The sequence below is a fragment of the Penicillium brevicompactum genome (assembly GCF_028827555.1).
Source record: "Penicillium brevicompactum strain IBT 35665 chromosome Unknown utg000001l_segment0_segment0, whole genome shotgun sequence".
NCBI lineage: Eukaryota > Fungi > Ascomycota > Eurotiomycetes > Eurotiales > Aspergillaceae > Penicillium > Penicillium brevicompactum.
In genome coordinates this window covers 2,987,386-3,007,033 of record NW_026623203.1, presented here as the reverse complement: position 1 = coordinate 3,007,033, position 19,648 = coordinate 2,987,386, and the positions used below count along the sequence as shown (strand labels likewise).

General features: G+C 51.6%; 8 protein-coding genes across 8 annotated transcripts; 2 read left to right on the top strand and 6 right to left on the bottom strand.

The window, feature by feature from the left end:
• On the bottom strand, nucleotides 1-300 carry N7506_000926 (uncharacterized protein; the record flags this gene model as incomplete). Its single annotated transcript, XM_056950222.1, has 1 exon — nucleotides 1-300. One exon carries the CDS (start codon nucleotides 298-300, stop codon nucleotides 1-3), a length of 300 nt encoding a protein of 99 aa, XP_056816137.1.
• A 717-nt stretch (nucleotides 301-1,017) lies between these two features.
• N7506_000925 (uncharacterized protein) lies at nucleotides 1,018-2,574 on the bottom strand (the record flags this gene model as incomplete). The annotated part of the gene is made up of 1 exon (XM_056950221.1): nucleotides 1,018-2,574. One exon carries the CDS (start codon nucleotides 2,572-2,574, stop codon nucleotides 1,018-1,020), a length of 1,557 nt encoding a protein of 518 aa, XP_056816136.1.
• A 366-nt stretch (nucleotides 2,575-2,940) lies between these two features.
• On the bottom strand, nucleotides 2,941-4,659 carry N7506_000924 (putative DNA-directed RNA polymerase III RPC4; the record flags this gene model as incomplete). The annotated part of the gene is made up of 1 exon (XM_056950220.1): nucleotides 2,941-4,659. The coding sequence occupies one exon, from the start codon at nucleotides 4,657-4,659 to the stop codon at nucleotides 2,941-2,943; it is 1,719 nt and encodes a 572-aa protein (XP_056816135.1).
• Nucleotides 4,660-5,588: 929 nt separating this feature from the next.
• N7506_000923 (putative C6 finger domain protein) lies at nucleotides 5,589-7,589 on the bottom strand (the record flags this gene model as incomplete). Its single annotated transcript, XM_056950219.1, has 2 exons — nucleotides 5,589-6,758; nucleotides 6,855-7,589. 2 exons carry the CDS (start codon nucleotides 7,587-7,589, stop codon nucleotides 5,589-5,591), a joined length of 1,905 nt encoding a protein of 634 aa, XP_056816134.1.
• Nucleotides 7,590-8,867: 1,278 nt separating this feature from the next.
• Nucleotides 8,868-9,071, bottom strand: N7506_000922 (uncharacterized protein; the record flags this gene model as incomplete). The annotated part of the gene is made up of 1 exon (XM_056950218.1): nucleotides 8,868-9,071. The coding sequence occupies one exon, from the start codon at nucleotides 9,069-9,071 to the stop codon at nucleotides 8,868-8,870; it is 204 nt and encodes a 67-aa protein (XP_056816133.1).
• Nucleotides 9,072-10,831: 1,760 nt separating this feature from the next.
• N7506_000921 (cyclin family protein) lies at nucleotides 10,832-12,703 on the top strand (the record flags this gene model as incomplete). The annotated part of the gene is made up of 4 exons (XM_056950217.1): nucleotides 10,832-10,843; nucleotides 10,978-11,811; nucleotides 11,866-12,405; nucleotides 12,461-12,703. 4 exons carry the CDS (start codon nucleotides 10,832-10,834, stop codon nucleotides 12,701-12,703), a joined length of 1,629 nt encoding a protein of 542 aa, XP_056816132.1.
• Nucleotides 12,704-14,248: 1,545 nt separating this feature from the next.
• Nucleotides 14,249-18,390, bottom strand: N7506_000920 (RNA helicase; the record flags this gene model as incomplete). The annotated part of the gene is made up of 3 exons (XM_056950216.1): nucleotides 14,249-14,511; nucleotides 14,578-18,088; nucleotides 18,163-18,390. The coding sequence occupies 3 exons, from the start codon at nucleotides 18,388-18,390 to the stop codon at nucleotides 14,249-14,251; spliced, it is 4,002 nt and encodes a 1,333-aa protein (XP_056816131.1).
• Nucleotides 18,391-18,640: 250 nt separating this feature from the next.
• Nucleotides 18,641-19,514, top strand: N7506_000919 (DNA 5'-adenosine monophosphate hydrolase; the record flags this gene model as incomplete). Its single annotated transcript, XM_056950215.1, has 2 exons — nucleotides 18,641-18,704; nucleotides 18,763-19,514. The coding sequence occupies 2 exons, from the start codon at nucleotides 18,641-18,643 to the stop codon at nucleotides 19,512-19,514; spliced, it is 816 nt and encodes a 271-aa protein (XP_056816130.1).
• Between the last annotated feature and the right edge of the window lie 134 nt (nucleotides 19,515-19,648).

Genomic DNA, 19,648 nt, shown 5'->3' with positions numbered 1-19,648 from the left:
CTATCCCAGCATCACAGCCGCCAGGGCAGTGAAAGTCAAGCCGATACCCATGCCAATCCACGGAGTCTGGCCCAGCGAGCCCTCACTGCGCGCCTGGAGAACATGCCTGGCAGCCAGCAAGGGCATATCATCAGAAATCGGGGCACGATCCAGAATTGGAACGAAGTGCTCGCGGGGCACAAGCTCCGGTATTGACACGGCGGGGGAGTTGTGCGCGAAATCGGAGGAGATGCCAGATGCGTGTGACTCGGCGAAAACAGCGGCTGGGGCCAAGAGGGCCAGGAAGGTGGTTGTCCTCATGGTGTGCAAGTATAGGGATTATTTGTATGTGCGTATATATAGATTGTGCAATGGACTGGTATGCGCGGAGCTTGTGTTGTTGCCTGCGCAGACAAGCAACGCCAAGCTGGTTGGTGCGGGTCGTGGGGTTGGGGGTCTTAGGAGTTGGCGAGGCAACAGTGCTGGAGATAGATGATCGGGGTCTGTAGTGTGGGAATCTGACTAGGCGAGTCGACTTATAATTGCTATGGGTTTGTCTCTCCCAGCATGCCACTTTTTGAGTGGGTTGTCGCAGATCAGGCAACCGAGGAAAAGGGGCGAAACGGTTCAGAGCCTCAGGGACCGGATTATCACGACTCGACCAACGCAGCGGGAATTGAGAGTAGAGCAGAGAAGTAAAAAAACCAGAAAGAAAAAGAGAGAAAAGCTAGGGGAAAAGGGAGATTAAAAAGGTGAAGCAAGTCAGGGCGAGGGCTTGATTGGCCGAGCCACCCTTTCGTCTCAGGGACCATCCCGTCTTGAGGACGGCTGGTTCGCCCTTGACTCTGCGTCTTCTGATTGGTCCCCCGAAATAACGGTTTTGACGTTAAACTTTGACAAATCGTGCGCTATCATTTTCACTCTTTGCATATTGCTACTTACAACTTACATAGTGTATACTCCGTGGTTCGCTATAGTTCTATATAGTCCCTTAGAGTCGCCTATACACTGCTATACATTCAATTCTCCCTTGTAACATCAGTGTCCAAAGCGTTGACATCTCGGACAAACCAAATCAAAGAACTGTCCTCCAATCTTCCAATGTCCGGTCGGAAATTGCGGCCGAGGTTGCTTGCAATGACCACAAGCCAATGGCCGACCAGCTTCAATATCAGCTTGAATGCGCGCCCGGGCGATTCTCAGATTATGCCGGCGGGACAGAGCATTCGGGTCCGGAAGTGAGCCCGAAACGTCAAAATAATTAAGACACGAGGTGCAAATATCTCGATCCACAGTGGCAAGATGTCTGATAGTCACAGTATTTTCATCGGCCTTGCAGTGTTCGCAGGATTTGAGCTGGTCGCCTGTCGGAGAGGAACCCTCCTGCGAGGATTGAGCCTGCGATGCAGAAGCTTCTAGCGCAGCTTGGATATTGCTTTGTCGAACCTTCTCACGAGACTTCCAGAATGCTATCGTCTTCGCGTCGGGTAGGGAGTTGGTTACCTTCAAGCTGGAGCTGCAACCACGACAGTAGTACCCGGAAGACGGCTTCTGGGGATCGACCAGTCGGCGCTTGCCACCTGGGGCGGTGGTCATACCGCAGTGAACACAAGGGCTTTTCATCGCACGCGCTGGTGGGGCAGCGGTAGCGCTTCGTTTCAAGCGGCGTTTCCTGAGCGCTTCGATTTGCGCAGTGCTTGGCAGGGCGTCGGTTTTGATAAGACTCCTACTACACGGCTGACAGTAGTAACCACTGGAGGGATTTTGTGGCTCAACGAGCCTCCGTTTGTTGTTGGAATATGTCAAATCGCCGCAGTGTTGACAGTTATGCGGATCACGACTCTGCTTCGGCTCTGTGGACTTGGACCTGGAAGCCCGGGTCTCTTCTTTCGAGCTTCCTGCGCTCTCTTGGGTTGTGTCCTTCGTGCGGCCAGCGTTACTCTTCGCCCGATTTTCTCTGCGAGTCCTGAAAGCTGCGATTTCAAGCTCAGAAGGTAGAGAGCCATGCTGGTGTACATGTCGAACACATGATCGACAGTGAAAACCCGCAGATGGGTTCTCAGGGTCGATGAACTTTCGACTGCTTTTCGGAGCTGTAATTTCGCCGCAGTGTCGACAGGGGCTTCTTTTCTTGGTTTCACCACTCTCCCATATTAACCGTCGACGTCGGATCAACACAAGCTGTTCCTCATTCGGTAGGGCGCCGTGAACATTTAAGACCTGGCGACATGGTTTGCAGTGCCAGCCGAGGGAATGGTCTGTCGGGTCGACGGGCTTGCGGATCTTGGGAATCGTCTTTCCACCACAATGCGCACAGTATATGTCTTCGTTTTCCGTGGACTCATGGTGGCATTTGTGAGCTCGTGGTTTGTTGCTGTGGCTATGTGTTGTATGCGCGGATCGGGGTAGATCGACAAACGAACGCCTTTGCGACAATGCCGGTGGTTCATGAAGGTGCAAGGTTCTCCCGGCCCATTGAAGCTTGAATTGGGTGTCGCGTGAGCATGAGGGGTATCGTAGGGGTTTGAGGATGGTATGTCTGCGAAATAATTGCGCGTATAGATTGGATTGACATCCGAGAGGACGTAGCGACATCTCGACGATTCGTGTCCCGCTGGAGACACTCGGATTGGCCTATGAAGGCATCGTAGATGAGTGTGCGTGGTGTTTTGAGCTTAATACACACTGAGTTTCAATTGAAGCATCCGCGACGAACGGGCTTATGTTCCTGAAGTTGAACTGGAGCTACAAACTCGACGCGAAGAAAGTTGAGTTGCAGAGCCCGGATCCCTGATGTCTTGGCACTTGCCTGAGGCCATCAAGCCCAGCCCTACCTTCTGCCAAATTTGACCTCTAGTTCTAGTTCTACAACGTATGCGAGTACCTAGGTATGAGACTAGAATATTCTATGTTTGGTTTATTCCCGTTATCGTAAAATATGTAGCTATGTACATACTGCCATTAAAGCATTGCATCCCAGTTTGGCGTGAGCGTAAACTTGCCAGACAATTGACCCATCGAATATGCCTTGTTGTTTGACGCATCTAGATTCTCATCTTCATTCTCCTGAACGACGACAGCCTCTTGAACAAAGCCGACAGGTGCTCCTCGGTCCAGCTCCATGCTGATGCCACCCCAGTCCAAAGTTACACGGCCTGATTTGTGCACATTCAGTTTGCCGACACGGCCATTGGGCAGGTCCCATGGCTTTCCGGCTGTGATTATATCTGTTTGTTGATTTTCTGTGGGTTGGGAGGTCTCCACAATCTCCACGTCGTCGCCTGCTTCCCGCTTGACTTCGGGCTCAGTCTTAAGGGCCGGTTCTTCCTGTGTGGTTGGCTGTCGGTTCTCTGTTGTGGAGCCCGCGATCCTGAGGTTTGGAGTCATGGGTGGGAATTGCATGAGGAACAGTTGACCGAGAAGAGGATTGTCGTCCTCATCCTCCTCGCTGGTATTTTTCTCCTCTTGTCCTTCGGCCGCGGCTGTCTCTCCTTCCGCAGCGCCATCGGTGGTGGGTTCAGTAGTATCTTTTTCCGCAGTAGTCTTGGGCTTGGGAATGAGAAGGTCCTTGATGATGACCAAGTCGTCCTGGTGACGATCATATTCGTCGATCTCTTCTTTCGTGTGCAGGAGACTGCGTGGGTCCACCGGCTCAGGTGTGGTTGGTGATGACTGGGGAGACGTTGTACCTCTCTTTGTAGGGCTCATAGTCACAGAGCGCACGCGAACGTTGTGTTCCGGCAAGAAGCCATCGTCGTCTGCCTGGGGAATACCACCAGCCATAGCTGTGTCGTCATCTCGGGGCTCTGCCTTGACTTTCGTCGGAGTCTTGGTAACATCCTTCTCGATCCTCTGCTTCTCCTTCTCTGCCTTTTTGCGAAGTTCGGCAGTGCGAGCAGAACTCGACTCCATATTGACACTGATGACTCGCTCCTCGTGTTCATGTCTGTCGAGACGGACTGGACGAAGCGCACGATCGGTGTGTGAACGGCTAGGTTGCTTGCCCTTGGGGTCCTTAGGTGTGTCCCATTCCTCATCGCTGTCAAGGTTGATGTGGTCAATGCTGATGCGCAGTGCATTATCCTCGTCGTCAGAGGAGTCGTATGCGCGCCCACGGTGTCCTCCAGTAATACCAGATCTGGCGCGCCCTGAGCCGATACCAAAACCACCGCCGCCTCCACCTCCACCACCACCACCACCACCTCCACCGAAGCCGCCACGACCGCGCTTCCCTCCTCTTCCTCCAAAGGCACCACCCATGCTCATGGCCATAGGACCACCACGACCACGGAAACCACCGCGACGAGGCCCACCCCGTCCGCGCTGAATGGCAGCCGCCTCCTTCAAACGTTCATTGTGGCGCTCCTTCTCAATCCTCTCGATATCATCTCGCTCTTGCTTGCTACGACGCCCAACAGCTTTAGGTCTGTGCTTCATAACCGGCTTGACTGGCTCGCCGCCAAGTGCAGATGGTGGTCGACTGGCCGGTCCAATGCCACCAGATGTTGCGCGCTTATTTGTGGTTTTGAGGCGTTGCACTGGGGCTCGATTCGCGGATGCGGGTGCGTCTGTTCCCACGGGAGCATTTTGTTCTGTGCCTCCGGCAGCGGAGGCGTTGGCGCTCGAGTCAGCGCGAGCTCCTCGTGTAGAGGCCGCCCCGCGAGCGGCTTTGGGGGGCATCTTTGTCGTTCTTCAGATCAAAAGGGTGCGACTTGGTGGCCGTTGGAGAAAAGTTTCGTGTGGAAGGGCGGGTGCAAGTGGGGGTTTTTGATGTGGACTCGAGGTTTTCGGTCTCGGCCTAGTATTTGTATCTGTGGGTTTCTTTCCACAGCAAGTGAAACGAGTGCCAATTGTTCGGTGAGATCTACCAGCGATCGGAGTTCGACAAAGTCGAGCTCTTCAAAAAAAGTTGCGGGGCCATCCACACCGCCTTTATCACGTGATCGATATCAGTCGTACCATGAAGACGGAGTTTGAACAATGCCCACGAGTTAGAACTATTAAATGATGGAAACATCAAATGGTTTGAAGTTTCTTATTGATAAATTCAGAATCCTTGGACAACTCTCGGTTGTGCAGGACTGACATCGCGTGCATGAAGGATCGCCCATCTACAAGTTATGCCCCACCTAGAATATATAGAATGCTTCTCAAGTTTTCCCTACAAAACTGGGCACCAACTACTCGAACACGTACCCATGTCAAATTGACATGATCAAATATAAATAACCCAGTAGCATTGATTCCGAATGAGCGAGTGGATGTAACAAGAAGCATACAGCCCGCAGAAAATACTAAGACGCCTACCTAAGGGACACACGAGCAACAGATCAACCGCTTGGCAGTGCATGATGGAAGTCAGGAGCATGGCTTGTAACCAGTAAAGGGAGTGTAGAGCTCGAGGGAAGGATAGTAGTATTGTAGTGTTAAGGAGTGTGTCTGGCGCTGGCCAGATGGGTAAAAGGAGAGAGGTAGGGCGTATGAGGATGGCCCAAGGTGAGGATGGCAAAGATGAATGAGAGATCCCACGGTGACAGAAAAGGTGAAGATATGAAGCGAAGAAAACGCTGAGAGATCGCAAACGATTATGCATATCGAAGGGTTAGCCACTAGCGCTTCCGCTTCTTATTCTTGTCTGCTGTAGATGAAGAAATAGGAGGGGTCGCAGGCATTGATGGGAAGTCTTCGTCGCCTTCATCCATCTCTTCACCATCCTTTTTGACTGGGACTCCCATATGGCGGCCGTAACGACCTTTGCGACCATTGCCCTCGTCTTCACTGACACATCCTTCAATGCCAATGCCAGCGTCCTTGCAGCGCCCACATGGACGCTGACGGTCACAACCCTTCTTGCTCTTGCGGCATCTCTGGCAGCGAGGCTTGGTAGATAAATCTTCCTCATCGGCACCGAGCTGATGCTGGAAGTTGACCGAGCCCCCAGAGACCTTGCGGGACGAGGCCGGGCTGAGGGGTTGGATGGGCACGGATGTCTTCTCCGATGACTTGCGAGACACAGGCGCGGAAGCCTTGCTCTTGTTCAGCTTCACGGAGGCCGGCTTCTGGTTGCGGACCTTGAACGACATGGGGCGGCTCTTGGGCTTCTTTGCCTTCGGCGCAAACTCCTTATACAAGATGTCCTCATCAGCTTCACTCTTGATGCCGTCATCGGCACCGTCTGAGCTGTGATCGCTGCTGTCAGCGCTGGGAAGGATGTCATCAAGGCCCTTAAGATGGCGCTTGATGGTGCCCGGTGGAAGCATCGGGCTCGAGTCCAACCTTTGGCGACGAGCTGGCAGATCATCTTCATCCTCGCTGAAGTCATCCCCATCACTGGTAGCACCAGTCGATGAGTTGGCATCGGCAGCGCCGCTGAAGGCATCATCCAACGTCGAGGCCGAAGTGCGACCATGAGAGAAGTTGGATGCGTCGCCTAAACGTATCAATTGCATGGCCACATCCTCGTCAGAGATACAGCTTGAAATGGTGGGATCGGGGGTGGGCAGTACGCCTGGAGCGCTGGCTCGGCTGGCAGAGTTACCATAGCCCCCCCGAGGAATCGCGCATACGATGCCCGTGATCTGGGACCATGGGGGCTGCGTACATCGAATTGCGCCCTGACTGGGCGCCGTATTCACTATGACCATAGCTTTGTGGGGAAGGGAGCGCATGTTGGTAGCTATAAGGGCGTTGGGGAGGGCGGGCGAAAGGCGACCCAGCGCCTTCCTGTCCAATTGATCGACGTTGAGGAGAAATTGAGGAGGTGGAGGTAGTGAGGGGCACTTGAGGAGGAACGAATAGCGGAAGTTCCTAAAAGAAAGAGAAAGGGAAAGGTTAGAAGCCTGTAAATAGCTTTAAGATCTGGAAAGATTACTCACAGAGCTGTCGAACTTGGGCCGTTTCCGACGACCATCTTGTAGTATGTTCTCCATGCTGATGTCTGAACTAGCGAAGATCTCATTGCGAGCACGACGAGCGTAAGCGCTCTCAGTATCACTGTAGTCTTCATCATCATGGAAAACCCCGTGGGTACTGGAAGCTCGGCTTTTGTGACCTGCGCGAGAGGGAGGCTTGTGCTGAGAAGCACTGCGCAAGCTCCGGTTCGACGGAGAGGTGCTGCGCTTCCTCGCCATGCGCGATGCTGGTCGCGATGGCTGATCCAGCCCAGGCGCCATGCCGTCAATCATCTGGAAAGGCTCTGCCAGACTGGGCCGCTTGCGAGGTTCGGCAGAGAAGCCATTATAGAAGTGATCCCCATACGATTGAATGGGAATGACTCGTACATACACAGTCTTGTTATTTTTGAGGTTCTCATACCTTGCGATCAGGGTGGTTCCATGTTCATCCTCGAAGCTGACCCCACTTGGAGTGCCATCGTAGATGCCATAGAAATTTTTGACCGTGGTGACGATGGAATCTGTGGTGTCGTGGGGATATATCTGCACGCGCATCGGTATACGGGCTCGGACTTTGGAGTTCTCATCAAGAAGCAACTCGAAGGCGATGTTCTTGGGCGCTGGGCCTTTAAGCGACGATTCTCTAATCACAGCAGAGTCTGCCAGACCTGGCTGTTCCACCAGGCCTGAGAGCCCCTCATGCTGAATCGCTTGCATATCGAAGTGATTCAGAATGCGATGAAAAACACCACTGCTATACCAGAGACTGCATCAACCCACTGCTTGTGTGCGGTAGAGGGCGGGAAGGTGATCCATGGCTAGACACAGAAGGGCAAGTGTAGAGGGAAAGAATCCATCAAACCTACCACAATTATTGAATTCGAAGAGTCCGGTTGGTGGATGAACCACCCCCGAGTCTTGATGTATAAAAACTGTTGAAACAGAGGCTTCGATGGAGGAGGGGAATCTGCAGTCGCAAGAGTCGGTAGCGGCTCAGAAGGGCGAACGTCGGCTAGCTGGGGGACAATAAACCGCAGCAGTCAGCACAATGGGGTTCTGAGGATTCTAGGATACAGCAATGATGGGGGTTTATAGGAGATGATGATGGATGGATGTGTCGCTAACCGAGTCCGGCCGACCTTGGGGGGCAAGCAAGCGAGAGGACCCGGAAGAGAATGGAGAGGGAGTTGAACACACCAAATTCAGCCCAGACAGAAGCCTCTAGTATCGCAATTATAGGGAATGTCGCCGAAAGGGTAGAAGGGTCGAAGGATGGAATCGGATCGAGGGTCGAGAGGGGATTGTCGGTCTCTACGTAGCGCTGAGGCTATGTCAGCGGTGACCTCGAGCGAGAAAGGTGGGACCAGGGGAATGAAAAGCAGAAGGAATCTGAAGCAGAGATACATACCCGACAGAGCCAGCAACGTAGATATTGTTTGGTGCAAGAGTGTTGGAAGGAAGAAGGTTGAGGTGGGTGCGTACGATGGTTTCACCTAAAGCGAGAAAACGGCCTGTCTGGGTCGGTGACATGGCGATTTGCGCTTCCGGCGCCCATCGCAGCAGCCATCACATTCCAAAGCTTTTCTATGGACCTTTTGAACCTGCTTCAACTGGTATTTATTTTGTTCTTACAATTTAAAAGTGCGAAGCAATGCCTATGTTGGAGCCTTTCGCAATGCGCAAAAAGCTGTCGCAAGCCGGATGCCATTGCGCCGAGTGACGAAACACTTTATTTAATATGCCTTGAGCGCTGCAAGATTCAAGAAGAAGACTACTTATACAATGGAATTCCTACACTGAAGAAGGTATAGTGATGGACTTTGCGAACTGCGAAATGCGAAATGTCCAAGTGCATTTCACACAAAGCGGGTACCTTGGGTACCTCAACTGCGAGTAGGCCAGATGAATCGAGTTGCTTAAAAGGCCCCAAAAGATGAACAAATAGTGCCCAATCGTTTCGATGGCTTGCAGCTAGTCTCCAGCTAGAACACGTCGTTAGTTCCCATCCGCTTTTTCCTCTTGGTGGACTTGCGCCGGAAGACGGCCATTGCCCAAGCACTTTTTGGCCAAGATCACGCCCTTGTCGCATTGCGCATTTACCATGGAATCAAAATACCGGATGCCGCGACACTTGGGATGCAGGTTTGATGCATCAGAAAAGGGCACGGTGGGTTCCTCGAGTGGTCTATTGATCCACATGTTGATAGACGACCACCGACTCAGGATATGCCGGGATTCCCAGCTCTCCCCAAAAATGATCCAGTCCATCGCATGACCTTTTTACTTTTCTACTTGGTAAAGTGTCTCAAGATGATCTGCAGTTTGGCTTTACCCCTCCTCGGGACCGAAGAGGCCAAAAGCGAATCCCGCCTCGGGTTGAAAGAGCATTCCTGACTGGATGCTGGATACTGAACTCTGGACCCTGGGAAATTTGATTTCCTACATACATTGGGAAGGGAAAAAACAAACCGTCTCCATTTGAAAGAATCGGCGAAAAGGGGGGGCATATTTTACGTGGCGTTGTTCCCAATTGAACAAGCCTAGAATGATCTTCGCACTAAGAACGTGCGCTAGAATATCCCGATGATTTACCCTGACAGTGGAAGACTCCCCTTTCCCGAAGGCGATTAGCCGTCGAAGTGTACGAGGGGAAAGCGAATGATTGTCGCAGTTGTCGCAAGGAAGCGAGTGGGTTTCGGACCTCACAGACTGCCAAACAGGAACCGCTTGATTCCGGTGTCCCACCTCTTGCGACGGCGGTGTGGCTCTCACGTGGTCTCGTGTAGATAGCGCGTTGATTCTAGATCTTCCGGGAAAAGGGCGATTCCCACCGCAACAACTGGCATTTGAGCAATTTTACAATCGGGAATGATGCATCCAGTACTAAGTAGCTCTTGGATAAAATTTGGTCTCATACGAATATCTATGGAGTGAACGCGAAGGTAAAATGCAATTTTGTGGATGTTGAAGGAGACGCGCCGATAAGATCAATGACGTAGTTTTGTCAACAAACAGTGCAAACTGGGCCGATAAGGCCGAACATCATCTCTTATCGCGCCACCTACATTCCATCGGCGCAGCCTGGTAGGCCTAAATTAGATATGGGAATGCAGCTCATGACGATCTGAGGAACTTGTTGACATTTGGACGGTTCCTACACCCGGAAAAAATACCCCCGAGAGCTCGCGAGTTCAGGTTCGAAGCCCGATAGACAAATCCACTGGCAGTGACTGGCAGTGACAGACTGACAGGTGGATCAGTCGCGCCTTGCACATACTCCGGAGCAGGGGACTGAACTAATACCCTCCATTAAAAGCGCTTGTACGGAGTAGAGTTTTAGTAATAGCATTTCAGATCGCAAAGGCGTTCACTGACTGGCCCATGCAGTTACAGGCTTGCGGAACTATATCAGTGAAGAATCAAGACGGAGGGAAGTGTGCTGCTTGTTGCATATAGTCGTGCTAGGATCGACTAATACATACAGTTGCCCCTCACACCCAGCCGCCGACATACGAGGGGAGAAGGGGAAACAAAATGTTTCACTAGGGCTATAGTTAATTTGTCGAGGCAGCAAGGGTAGTACAAAGGAAGCAGTTCTGCACATCATGTTTTAATGCGCCTCCGTAGTACATTCCACTTCGGGGCTAGCGTGCCTGGAGCCAGGCACATCAGGAACAAGGGACGAATTCCTCTTTTCCTTTTCTCATCATCACTTTCGCCAAACGACAATCGCCTTCTTCAGTGCAAGAAGCCTGCAGCGGGAGGTCTTCAGAGCATCAAATTTGTAGAAGGAAGGTGCCCGCGAGCTTGTATCAAAGCGGATACCGACACTGTTTATTTTGCTTGGTTCAGCCAATCATACGGGAGCAACCTCGTCTCCATCTCAACTCAGCAAAAAGTAAACAACACCCTTCTACAACAACGCTCTTTCGACCACGCTCAGCTCCGAATCCTCAATCATGGACGCCAAGGTATGTTATTTCCATATATTCTCAGAAGCTCGTGATGAGGCAACTCTCTACGCGTCAATCGCGTTGCAACGCGGGCTTTGTCAAGACCCTAGTGTGCCGTAGCGCAATGAACATTGAACTGACTTATATTCAAGCCGCAGCGATTTCGCGCCGTTGGGGACGAGAATTTGCCCCCGGTGTCTCTGCAGAATCACAAAGGTCTCCATCAACGCAATAAGTCTAGCCCCGCTCTAGGCATGATGGCGCAGAACAATGTTCCTCGACGTGCCTTCGGTGAAGTCAAGAATCCAAAGGAGATGAACCGCATGTCGCGCGATGACTCTGCTGTTGGTGGCAAACCGGTCATTGTGACTGAAAGCAAGACTGGGTTGGCTCAGCCCGCCCATCGCCCACTGTCATCGTCAAACGCCAGAACCATCGTCGACAAAGTCGCCAACGCCAAACCCATGAACCCCGCCGGAAAAGCCCAGAAGGCTACGAAGCGAAGCAACGCTGTCTTCAAAGAGCAACTGCAAACTGTCCCCGAGACAGACTCATCCAAGGAAACACAAATGAATATCGAGGGAAAGACTGGCCTCAAGGAGGCGGAGAAGGGATCCAAGCCGACAACGATCGCCGTGATTCCTCCCAAAGAAGCTGCAGCCGCTACTCACTTGGAGTCCGATGCAACCATCTCTGAGCCTGAAGAAGTCAAGGAGCAGCCACGCGTGAAGGAGCCTGTGCTAGCGGTATCAGAGCCCGAGGAGTGGGATGAGGACGAAACCGAGTATCCAGTTGCTCCTACCGATGCGACTACCACTACCGACCTCTTCCCGCGCATGAGCTCTATCACGCAAGGTCAAATGTTTCAGGCCAAGAGAATTGTTGAGAGTGATCAGACCGAAGAAGATCGCGAGGAGGATCTTCTGGACACGACCATGGTCGCCGAATACAACGACGAGATCTTCCTCCACCTCAGACAGAAGGAGGTAAGCTATCCCTTCAGCCTGCCTTCGTGCACATTAAACTGACTTGCCATGCAGATTGAGATGCTCCCAATCACCGACTACATGGATAACCAGGCGGAGATTCAATGGTCCATGCGCTCGGTCTTGATGGACTGGCTTGTGCAAGTTCACCAGCGCTTCAACTTGCTCCCCGAGACTTTGTTCCTCACTGTCAACTACATTGACCGTTTCCTATCTCACAAAATCGTCTCCCTTGGCAAGCTGCAGCTCGTCGGTGCGACTGCCATCTTTATTGCTGCCAAGTTTGAGGAGATCACTGCCCCATCTGTACAGGAAATTGTATACATGGTTGATGGAGGTTACACTGTTGATGAAATCTTGAAAGCTGAACGCTTCATGCTCACCATCCTCGACTTTGACCTAGGATGGCCTGGCCCAATGAGCTTCTTGCGCCGTATCAGCAAGGCTGATGAGTACGACCTGGAGACTCGCACTGTTGCCAAGTACTTCCTCGAGCTGGCGATCATGGACGAACGCTTTGTTAGCAGTCCTCCCAGCTTCGTCGCAGCAGGCGCCCACTGCCTTGCGCGTTTGCTTCTGAACAAGGGCAACTGGGTATGCTGACCCCCTACCACTTCAATTGGCCATTGCTGACCTTTCTTTACTATAGACCCCAGCCCACGCTTTCTACAGCGGGTACCTATATGCCCAGCTGGTTCCAGTGGTCAAGACCATGATTGACTGCTGCGAGAATCCTCGCCGCCACCATGCAGCCATTTTCGAGAAGTACTCTGATCGCCGCTTCAAGCGCGCGTCTATCTTTGTCGAAAATGAGTTGGCATCCGACTTTGCTCTGCCCAAGGTCGCTGATCTCAGTGACCCAGATCGCTTGGACGGATATGCCAACTATTAATGCTTTGTTTTCCAGCCGACTTCCTGCTACCTTGCAAATACAATCGCAAGCTAGTCATGTTTGGTGACACCCACCGTCACCGATTGTCATTGAATTCTTATCTTTGTTTTTATTCCACCAAGAGGTGTTATCTTCGGGGCGAAATGGCGAATCGGGTCGTTTTTCTTTGCTCTTTTGCATGGTGTTCAATGTGCGGCCTCAGTCCCTTTCGCACTTCCACTTGCTTCACTTCTTTTCTTCCCGTTTTCTGCTTTCTTCCCAGTTCATCTGGGCTGACGACAAGATGACTTAACGCCTCACTTTCCCGAACATGCGAATAGATGATCGGAAGGCGTCGACGATGGTCTGCTTATCTTTCGGCGTCACTGCACACCTTTCTTTTTGTCGTTTCTACGGAACATATCTGCTTTTTTCTTTTTCGTTGCGCAATTCCCCGTCCACGCCTGCCCTCGTCTTACCCTGCGTGTGACCGCATTTGCCCTAATCCCTGTCTTACTACATACTTTGCCTTGCAGATTGAGTCAATTTTTTCTTCACATACTGGTTCCCATGGCCTTTCTTGCGTTCGTTCCTTGAGTGATTATTGCTATCCCGCATTGTTACTTGAGAGTTCGTGCATCTCGAAATAGCCTTAGGGAGGAGGGTGTTTATGCCAGATAGCAAATGGATGCAAATTACTTTGTATCCTCGGAAGGCTTTCCTGCCGTACATTTTCGGTGTCTGTAGTTGTGCTTGTCCCTCATTGAGGGTTTTGAGGTCATAGGAGAGGAGTTGTGGCTGTTTCATGTCGTCCTGTGAATCCTCTGCCAATCGTGTGTTGTCTCGCGAGTATGTCATGTTAGAATTATCTGCAGCACTCAATTTGACAACTTGATCGTTCATCCAAGTCTAATACATTAATCAAAATCCCAACTCTCTGGCAGATCCTATCAAGGCAAGTCGCAAAATCATCAATATTTGCCATCAATAACCCCCTTATACCTTGCTGGCACCAACCTTACACCCGTGAATCTATATGGATGTCCTAATTCACTTCTCGAGTGTGGTTTATGATATCTCTCTTCACTACCTATATCTCTGACTGAATGAAGCTCACCCTTGGGGACTAGCACGGCTTCCAGACTTGTCATGATATCTGGCGAAGGAGACATACATACCCAAAAAGCCATAGTACCTGTATCAACTGGCAGGGTGGCGCACTCGTCTCTACCACGACTGCCGTCCTGTCCAGCTTGTCTACCACCAGTCTTCTTGGCCGGTATCTACCCTGTTGGGAAATGGAAATTTCCCCTATAAACAGCGAGTGCCATGAGACATATCCCAGGTTCGAACCCAGCAGCTGGCCCCATCAGCCGGTCCTGTTGACTTCCTTCCCATCGTTTTTTTAGATGTTTTCTTCTTTGGCCGTGGACTGGAACGAAAGCTTGTCCCAGCACTGTAAAGGGAGCTTTAGGATAACATGTTTTGTACTCTGTTTGTCATAAATCATTTCCACTGGTCTATTTACCAATCTGAGCATGGTCTAAAAGTCTAGAGTTTCCAAAATCATTGATCAAGTCCATTGAACTCGATCAATTTCTTCACAGCTTCGATGACTCGATCCCCAATACTGTTACCATCGGAAACTAGCGAAGGATTATCAAATCGTTCTGCAAGGGCTTCGTCCAGCATCGTGCGAAGACGCGAAACCAAGACACCGATCCGGGCCCAGCCACGCAGACGGAGCCAGCCGTCTACGACCAGACCACGACCCACGGTGTCGAGCTCGATAGAACCGCAGAACAGAAGGAGAGAGTATGCATTGAAGGCTGGAGAGAAGTTAGGGATTAATCACGAGATAAGATTGTTAAACACGGGGGTGGTAAATAACTCACGGGTCAGATCGCGAATGAACACCTTGCTGGTAGCCATTTTTGTGAAGTAGCTGAGGTACGCGGCGGCACTGGGATAACCAGCGGCAGAGAAAAGGATGGAGCTTGGGTGAATGAAGACTCGGCCATTCTCCTGGTTGAAGTATTTGATAGTGCGCGCATCCGGATCAACCTCAACGGTACCAGTAACGGAGCTGGCAAACTTCTTATCAGGGAACGAGATCTGCGCGACCTGCGGTTGGAAGGCCCCGGCAATAAGAGCACGGATCAAGTTTCGGTTTCCAGCATTGCGGTTCCAAACAGGTGAGGAGTCTGAGTAGTTGACTGCTAAGACGCCTGCATCTTTGAGAGAGGTAATGAACTGAGCGCGATTGGAAGAGATGTCTCGCAGCGTCTGGTGAGAAAGGAAATTGGCACCGCACCACGATTGGGTTCCCCAATAACCACCCTTTGCCTGGGCTCGCTCGGACCAGGCCTGATAGGCAGAGAGATCGGTGAGGAGATCGCCGTCACCAGGCCGAGAGAAGGATGCTTTGGCGGCGTTGGCTTCCTCGCGCTTCTCGCGGGGTGAGATGAACGGACTCTTGAGTGTCAAGATGGCTGCGATGGTAAGACAGGGCTCAATGCAGCCGAAGATAGAACCGTAGATCATGAGCTTGGCACAGCGCAGATCGGCGGGGATCATCGAGAGGTATCGGCCCAGTGCTGTGAGCCTGTCGTGGTCGAGGGCTCCTACGCGATGCAGGAAGTTTAATGCGCCTTCCACGGCTATACTCTCTGGTGGTGTGATTGTGTTTGCTAAGAAGTTGGCAACATCGTCGATGCCCTTCATAGATTTAACGGACAGACAAAGCTGCTCCAAAGGTACACGGCGAATCTCCGGGTCTGGCCGCTGGGCCATGTTGGATTCGGCTTTGCGCGTGTATAGCTTGTAGCAGATACCAGCGCGAACACGACCTGCACGACCACGGCGCTGTTTGCAAGCCGCTTGAGATGCCCATACTTCTTGGAGACGGACCATATTGTCCTTGGGGTCGTAGCTTGTTTCCTTGACTCGACCGGTGTCAATGACGGCAACGACATCCTCGATCGTAATGGAGGTCTCTGCGACGTTAGTGGCAGCAATGACCTTTCGCATCCCCCTTGGTGGGCTTTGGAATACCCGGCGCTGCTCAGCGGGCAGGAGGGAGGCATGTAATGGCAGAGGGTGGGTATTGGGGATTCTTCTGACAGCCGCCAGACATTTGTCAATCTCCAGTGTACCAGGCAAAAATATGAGAATTCCACCAGGCTCGTCACCCATTTGGGCATCGATGTATTCCACAGTCGCTGCGATCAAATCATAATTGATACCCATACCCAAACTCCGGAGGGCTTTGCCAAGTGTTTCGTCGCCCCGAGAGGGTTCTTCGTCATAATCGTATTCCTCTGCGAGTTCCGGCGCAAATCCTGTATCTCTCATGACGTCGTCCAGGTAATAGTCTTGGACAGGGAATGTTCGACCAGGGATGTTCACCAGCCCAACTGATTTCTGACCACCAAAGTAATTCATAAAGATGCCAGCATCGAGTGTGGCACTCATAAGAATAACCTTAAGGTCTTTACGATAACGCAGAACATCTCTCAAAAGTGCCAGAAGGAAGTCTGTATCCAGACTGCGCTCGTGAACCTCATCAACTACCACATGGGAGACATCAGCGAGAGAGCTCGCAACGTTGCCATCGGCGTCACCACCAGATTGGATACGGCGCAGCAAGACACCAGTAGTCACAAAGGTGATCTTGGTAGAGCCAGGCCTGGCCTTGGACTCGCCTCGAATCACATATCCCACTTCATCTCCAACGGTGGAACAACGCTCATCACTGACTCGGTCGGCAAGACCCAATGCTGAAATTCGGCGCGGCTGCGTACAAATGATGTTGGCAGCGCCTCCCAGCCCCCGCTGAATCATATCATCCAGCACAAATTGCACGGACTGAGTACTTTTACCACTACCGGTTTCACCGGAGATAATAGTGACCTGGTGCGAGTTGATAGCATGAACGATGTCATACTGGATGTTCCAAGCAGGAAGTGCTTTTCGCTTTCGAGTCATTTCGATCTGTGGGGCTGTGTTCTGTTTGTTCTCCCAAGCATCTCGCATGGTCAGGCTTCGTTCTGAGTCGACAGACCAATCAATTCCCTTGCGGTTCTTGCGCGATGAACGCACAGGAATTTCGCGAGTCTCGACTTCTGATGATGCTGTGACAGCAGAGATCTCTCGAAGCCTGCCTGGGTTCTCCATGATATCAGGTAGGTTAACCTCCAGCCAATCCATGATATTGAAAATCATGGATTCACCTGAGAAGTTCTCCTCGGCATATTTCACTGCCCGGCGGATCGCACTCAGGCGAATATAAGCAGGAACGCCCGTTGCCTGGATGGAGATGACAGGAGGCGTGCTTGGATAGTGAGCGGAAGGTTTTTGGAATCGGAACGTTGTATCTGTAGGGAGTTCCGCTGCCTCGCTGTTAATCTCACAAACTTTGGGTGAGATGCGGCGATAACGTTCACCAAAGATGGCCTCCAATGTGATGGCCTCTTCCGCCCAAGCCTCGTCGTCTTCATCGACTGACGGGAGGGTGAAATCGGATCCGTGAGCCAAGGTCCCTTGCAACTGTTCAGCAGCAGCTAGCTCATCACCATCCTTGCCATCCAATACTTGAGAGCACATATCAGATGGGTAGCCAACAGAGGCGAGTCTTTTAATTTTGGCCTCACGAGCAAGATCAGTAGAGCCAAGACTGACTCCAGCCGAGTATCCCTCCGGTAGACTCCACCGGGGAAGATCATCATCGGGGACATAGATAAGAAGCCATTCAAGTACCTCTTCACGGTCTTTGCATTCTGCTGTAGCCTCTTCAACATGGCTGCGACGGAACCCTAAACCAGTGTACTCGTCTGCAATGGTCTTCTTTTCATGATCTGGAATCTTTACTCCGTAAGGATTCCACACCGTATGTTGTCGCAACAAGCCTTCGATATCTCTCCGAATGCGAGTGCCCATATCCACCTTGGGTGCTTGCGACCAAATGCGCTTCGACCTGGCATCCCCATTTCCCAGTCCTAACTCCGCATTGGAAGCCTTCTCTTTAGCCTGAGCTTTATCCCGATCTGCGCGCTTCTTTGCCAGATCGGCCGCTGCGCTTTCACGTTCTTGCTTGGCTAGGAATGGGTCTGCTTCGTACATCCAGCCCTTGCCCTCCCGGGTATCATTTGCTTTGATTTCCCCAAAGTCTTCCTTCCAGAGCTTTTTATAGGTAGGAGGCATCATCATATGAATGTTGCGCATGTTGCATACACGGAACAGAGCGAAAGCTGCGCCGAAATGGCGCGCTTCGAGAGCCGTCGGTTGCCCAGCGAGGTGTTTATGGGAGGGAGGGAGCTTCATCGGTGGAATGACAATGAGTTCTTTGGTCTTTGGATCTATCTTCTTCATCGTCACAACGGATACGAATCCGTCCGATGTTTTGATCTGCAATCGTCGCAAATGATCAGCATCTGAATGGGCAAGTGGAATGCGACAAAGGCAGCAGCGGAATTGATTACCATGCTATACTCGGGCTTTTCCCATTTTTGCTTCTGGCAATGCTCTGCCAACATATTGACTGGCAGCTTTCCTGTCCATGATGCGCCGCCAATGACCTCCTTCACAGATGGTTTCTTGGGCTCTTCCGTTGCTGGTTTCGCTTCTCCTGCTTTTTCAGCAACAGCTTTAGCCTGCTTTGTGCCCGGCTTGGGACCGCCTTTCCCATCGCCTTTCTTCTTAGGAGGCATCTTCGGATCAATCGTCGCAAGTGTCCAACAAAAAAGTTGTCGAATAACTTTTGGAGCTGGCAAAAGAGCGACCCGCACTAAACCTTTTCGGGAATGCGGGGACCCATTTGAGAAAGACGGTAGTTGTAGACTTCACGTTGCATACAAATCTAGCGTGAGACTTGGCTCTATTGTTCAAGGGCCATGTCGTAGCTTACATTCCTCGAGTGACTTTACGTCCCAATATCTTTGATTACAAACCCAGTTCGAGATGGACCAGCCCAATCCAGATGAAGGCTCCACGGAGCAAGCTGGGAAGGTGAAGAGAAATGCCTGTAATACTGCACGAGTCTGGATCTCAAGGTCTATCTCACTAATACTTCATCGAAATAGTCAACGAACTCATGGGACCCAAGACCAAGCAACAGAAGCCCACATCCAAAGCTCCATCGGATCGTAACGCGGCCAAGGGCAAAGCTACATTTGGCGCTCGAGATGGATTGGGCGCGTATATCAGCAAACCCGAAACATATCCCCCGAATGTCGTGGTCTACCATGATGAAGATTTTGTGGCGATCCATGACATGTTCCCCAAGTCATCACTACATCTCCTCCTTCTCCCTCGCGACCAGAACAAAACGCGCCTTCACCCGTTCGACGCCTTCGAAGATGCCGAATTTCTAGCCAATGTCAGAGCTGAGACGCAGAAGCTTCGTACTTTGGCAGCTGGCGAGCTGCGGCGAAAGTATGGAAAGGACTCTGGGCAGGAACAAGCGAGACAAGCAGCTTTGAGCACCGACCCGCCCCCGGATGAGCTACCACAAGGCCGTGATTGGGAAAAAGAAATTGTTGTCGGGGTTCACGCAGTGCCATCTATGAATCATCTGCATGTCCACGTCCTATCGGTGGATAGATACAGCGAGCGCCTGAAACACCGGAAACATTATAACAGCTTCTCCACTCCGTTCTTCGTGCCAATTGACGACTTCCCATTAGCGCCCGATGATGAGAGACGGCGACCAACCGAGGCGGGGTATCTTAAGCGGGACTTCGCCTGCTGGTGTTGTGGTAAGGTGTTCGGCAATCGATTCACCGAATTGAAACAGCACCTAGAGCAAGAGTTCAAAGATTGGAAGAAACTGTGAGCTACAAAAATGCAGATTCAGCGAGGCGCGATATGCCAAAAAGAGCTTGGAATGCAATGGATGAAACTCGTACGTCCGACGAGGCCTCCATAGAAGCTCATTCGAACCAAAAAAAATCTTCTATCTGATAACTA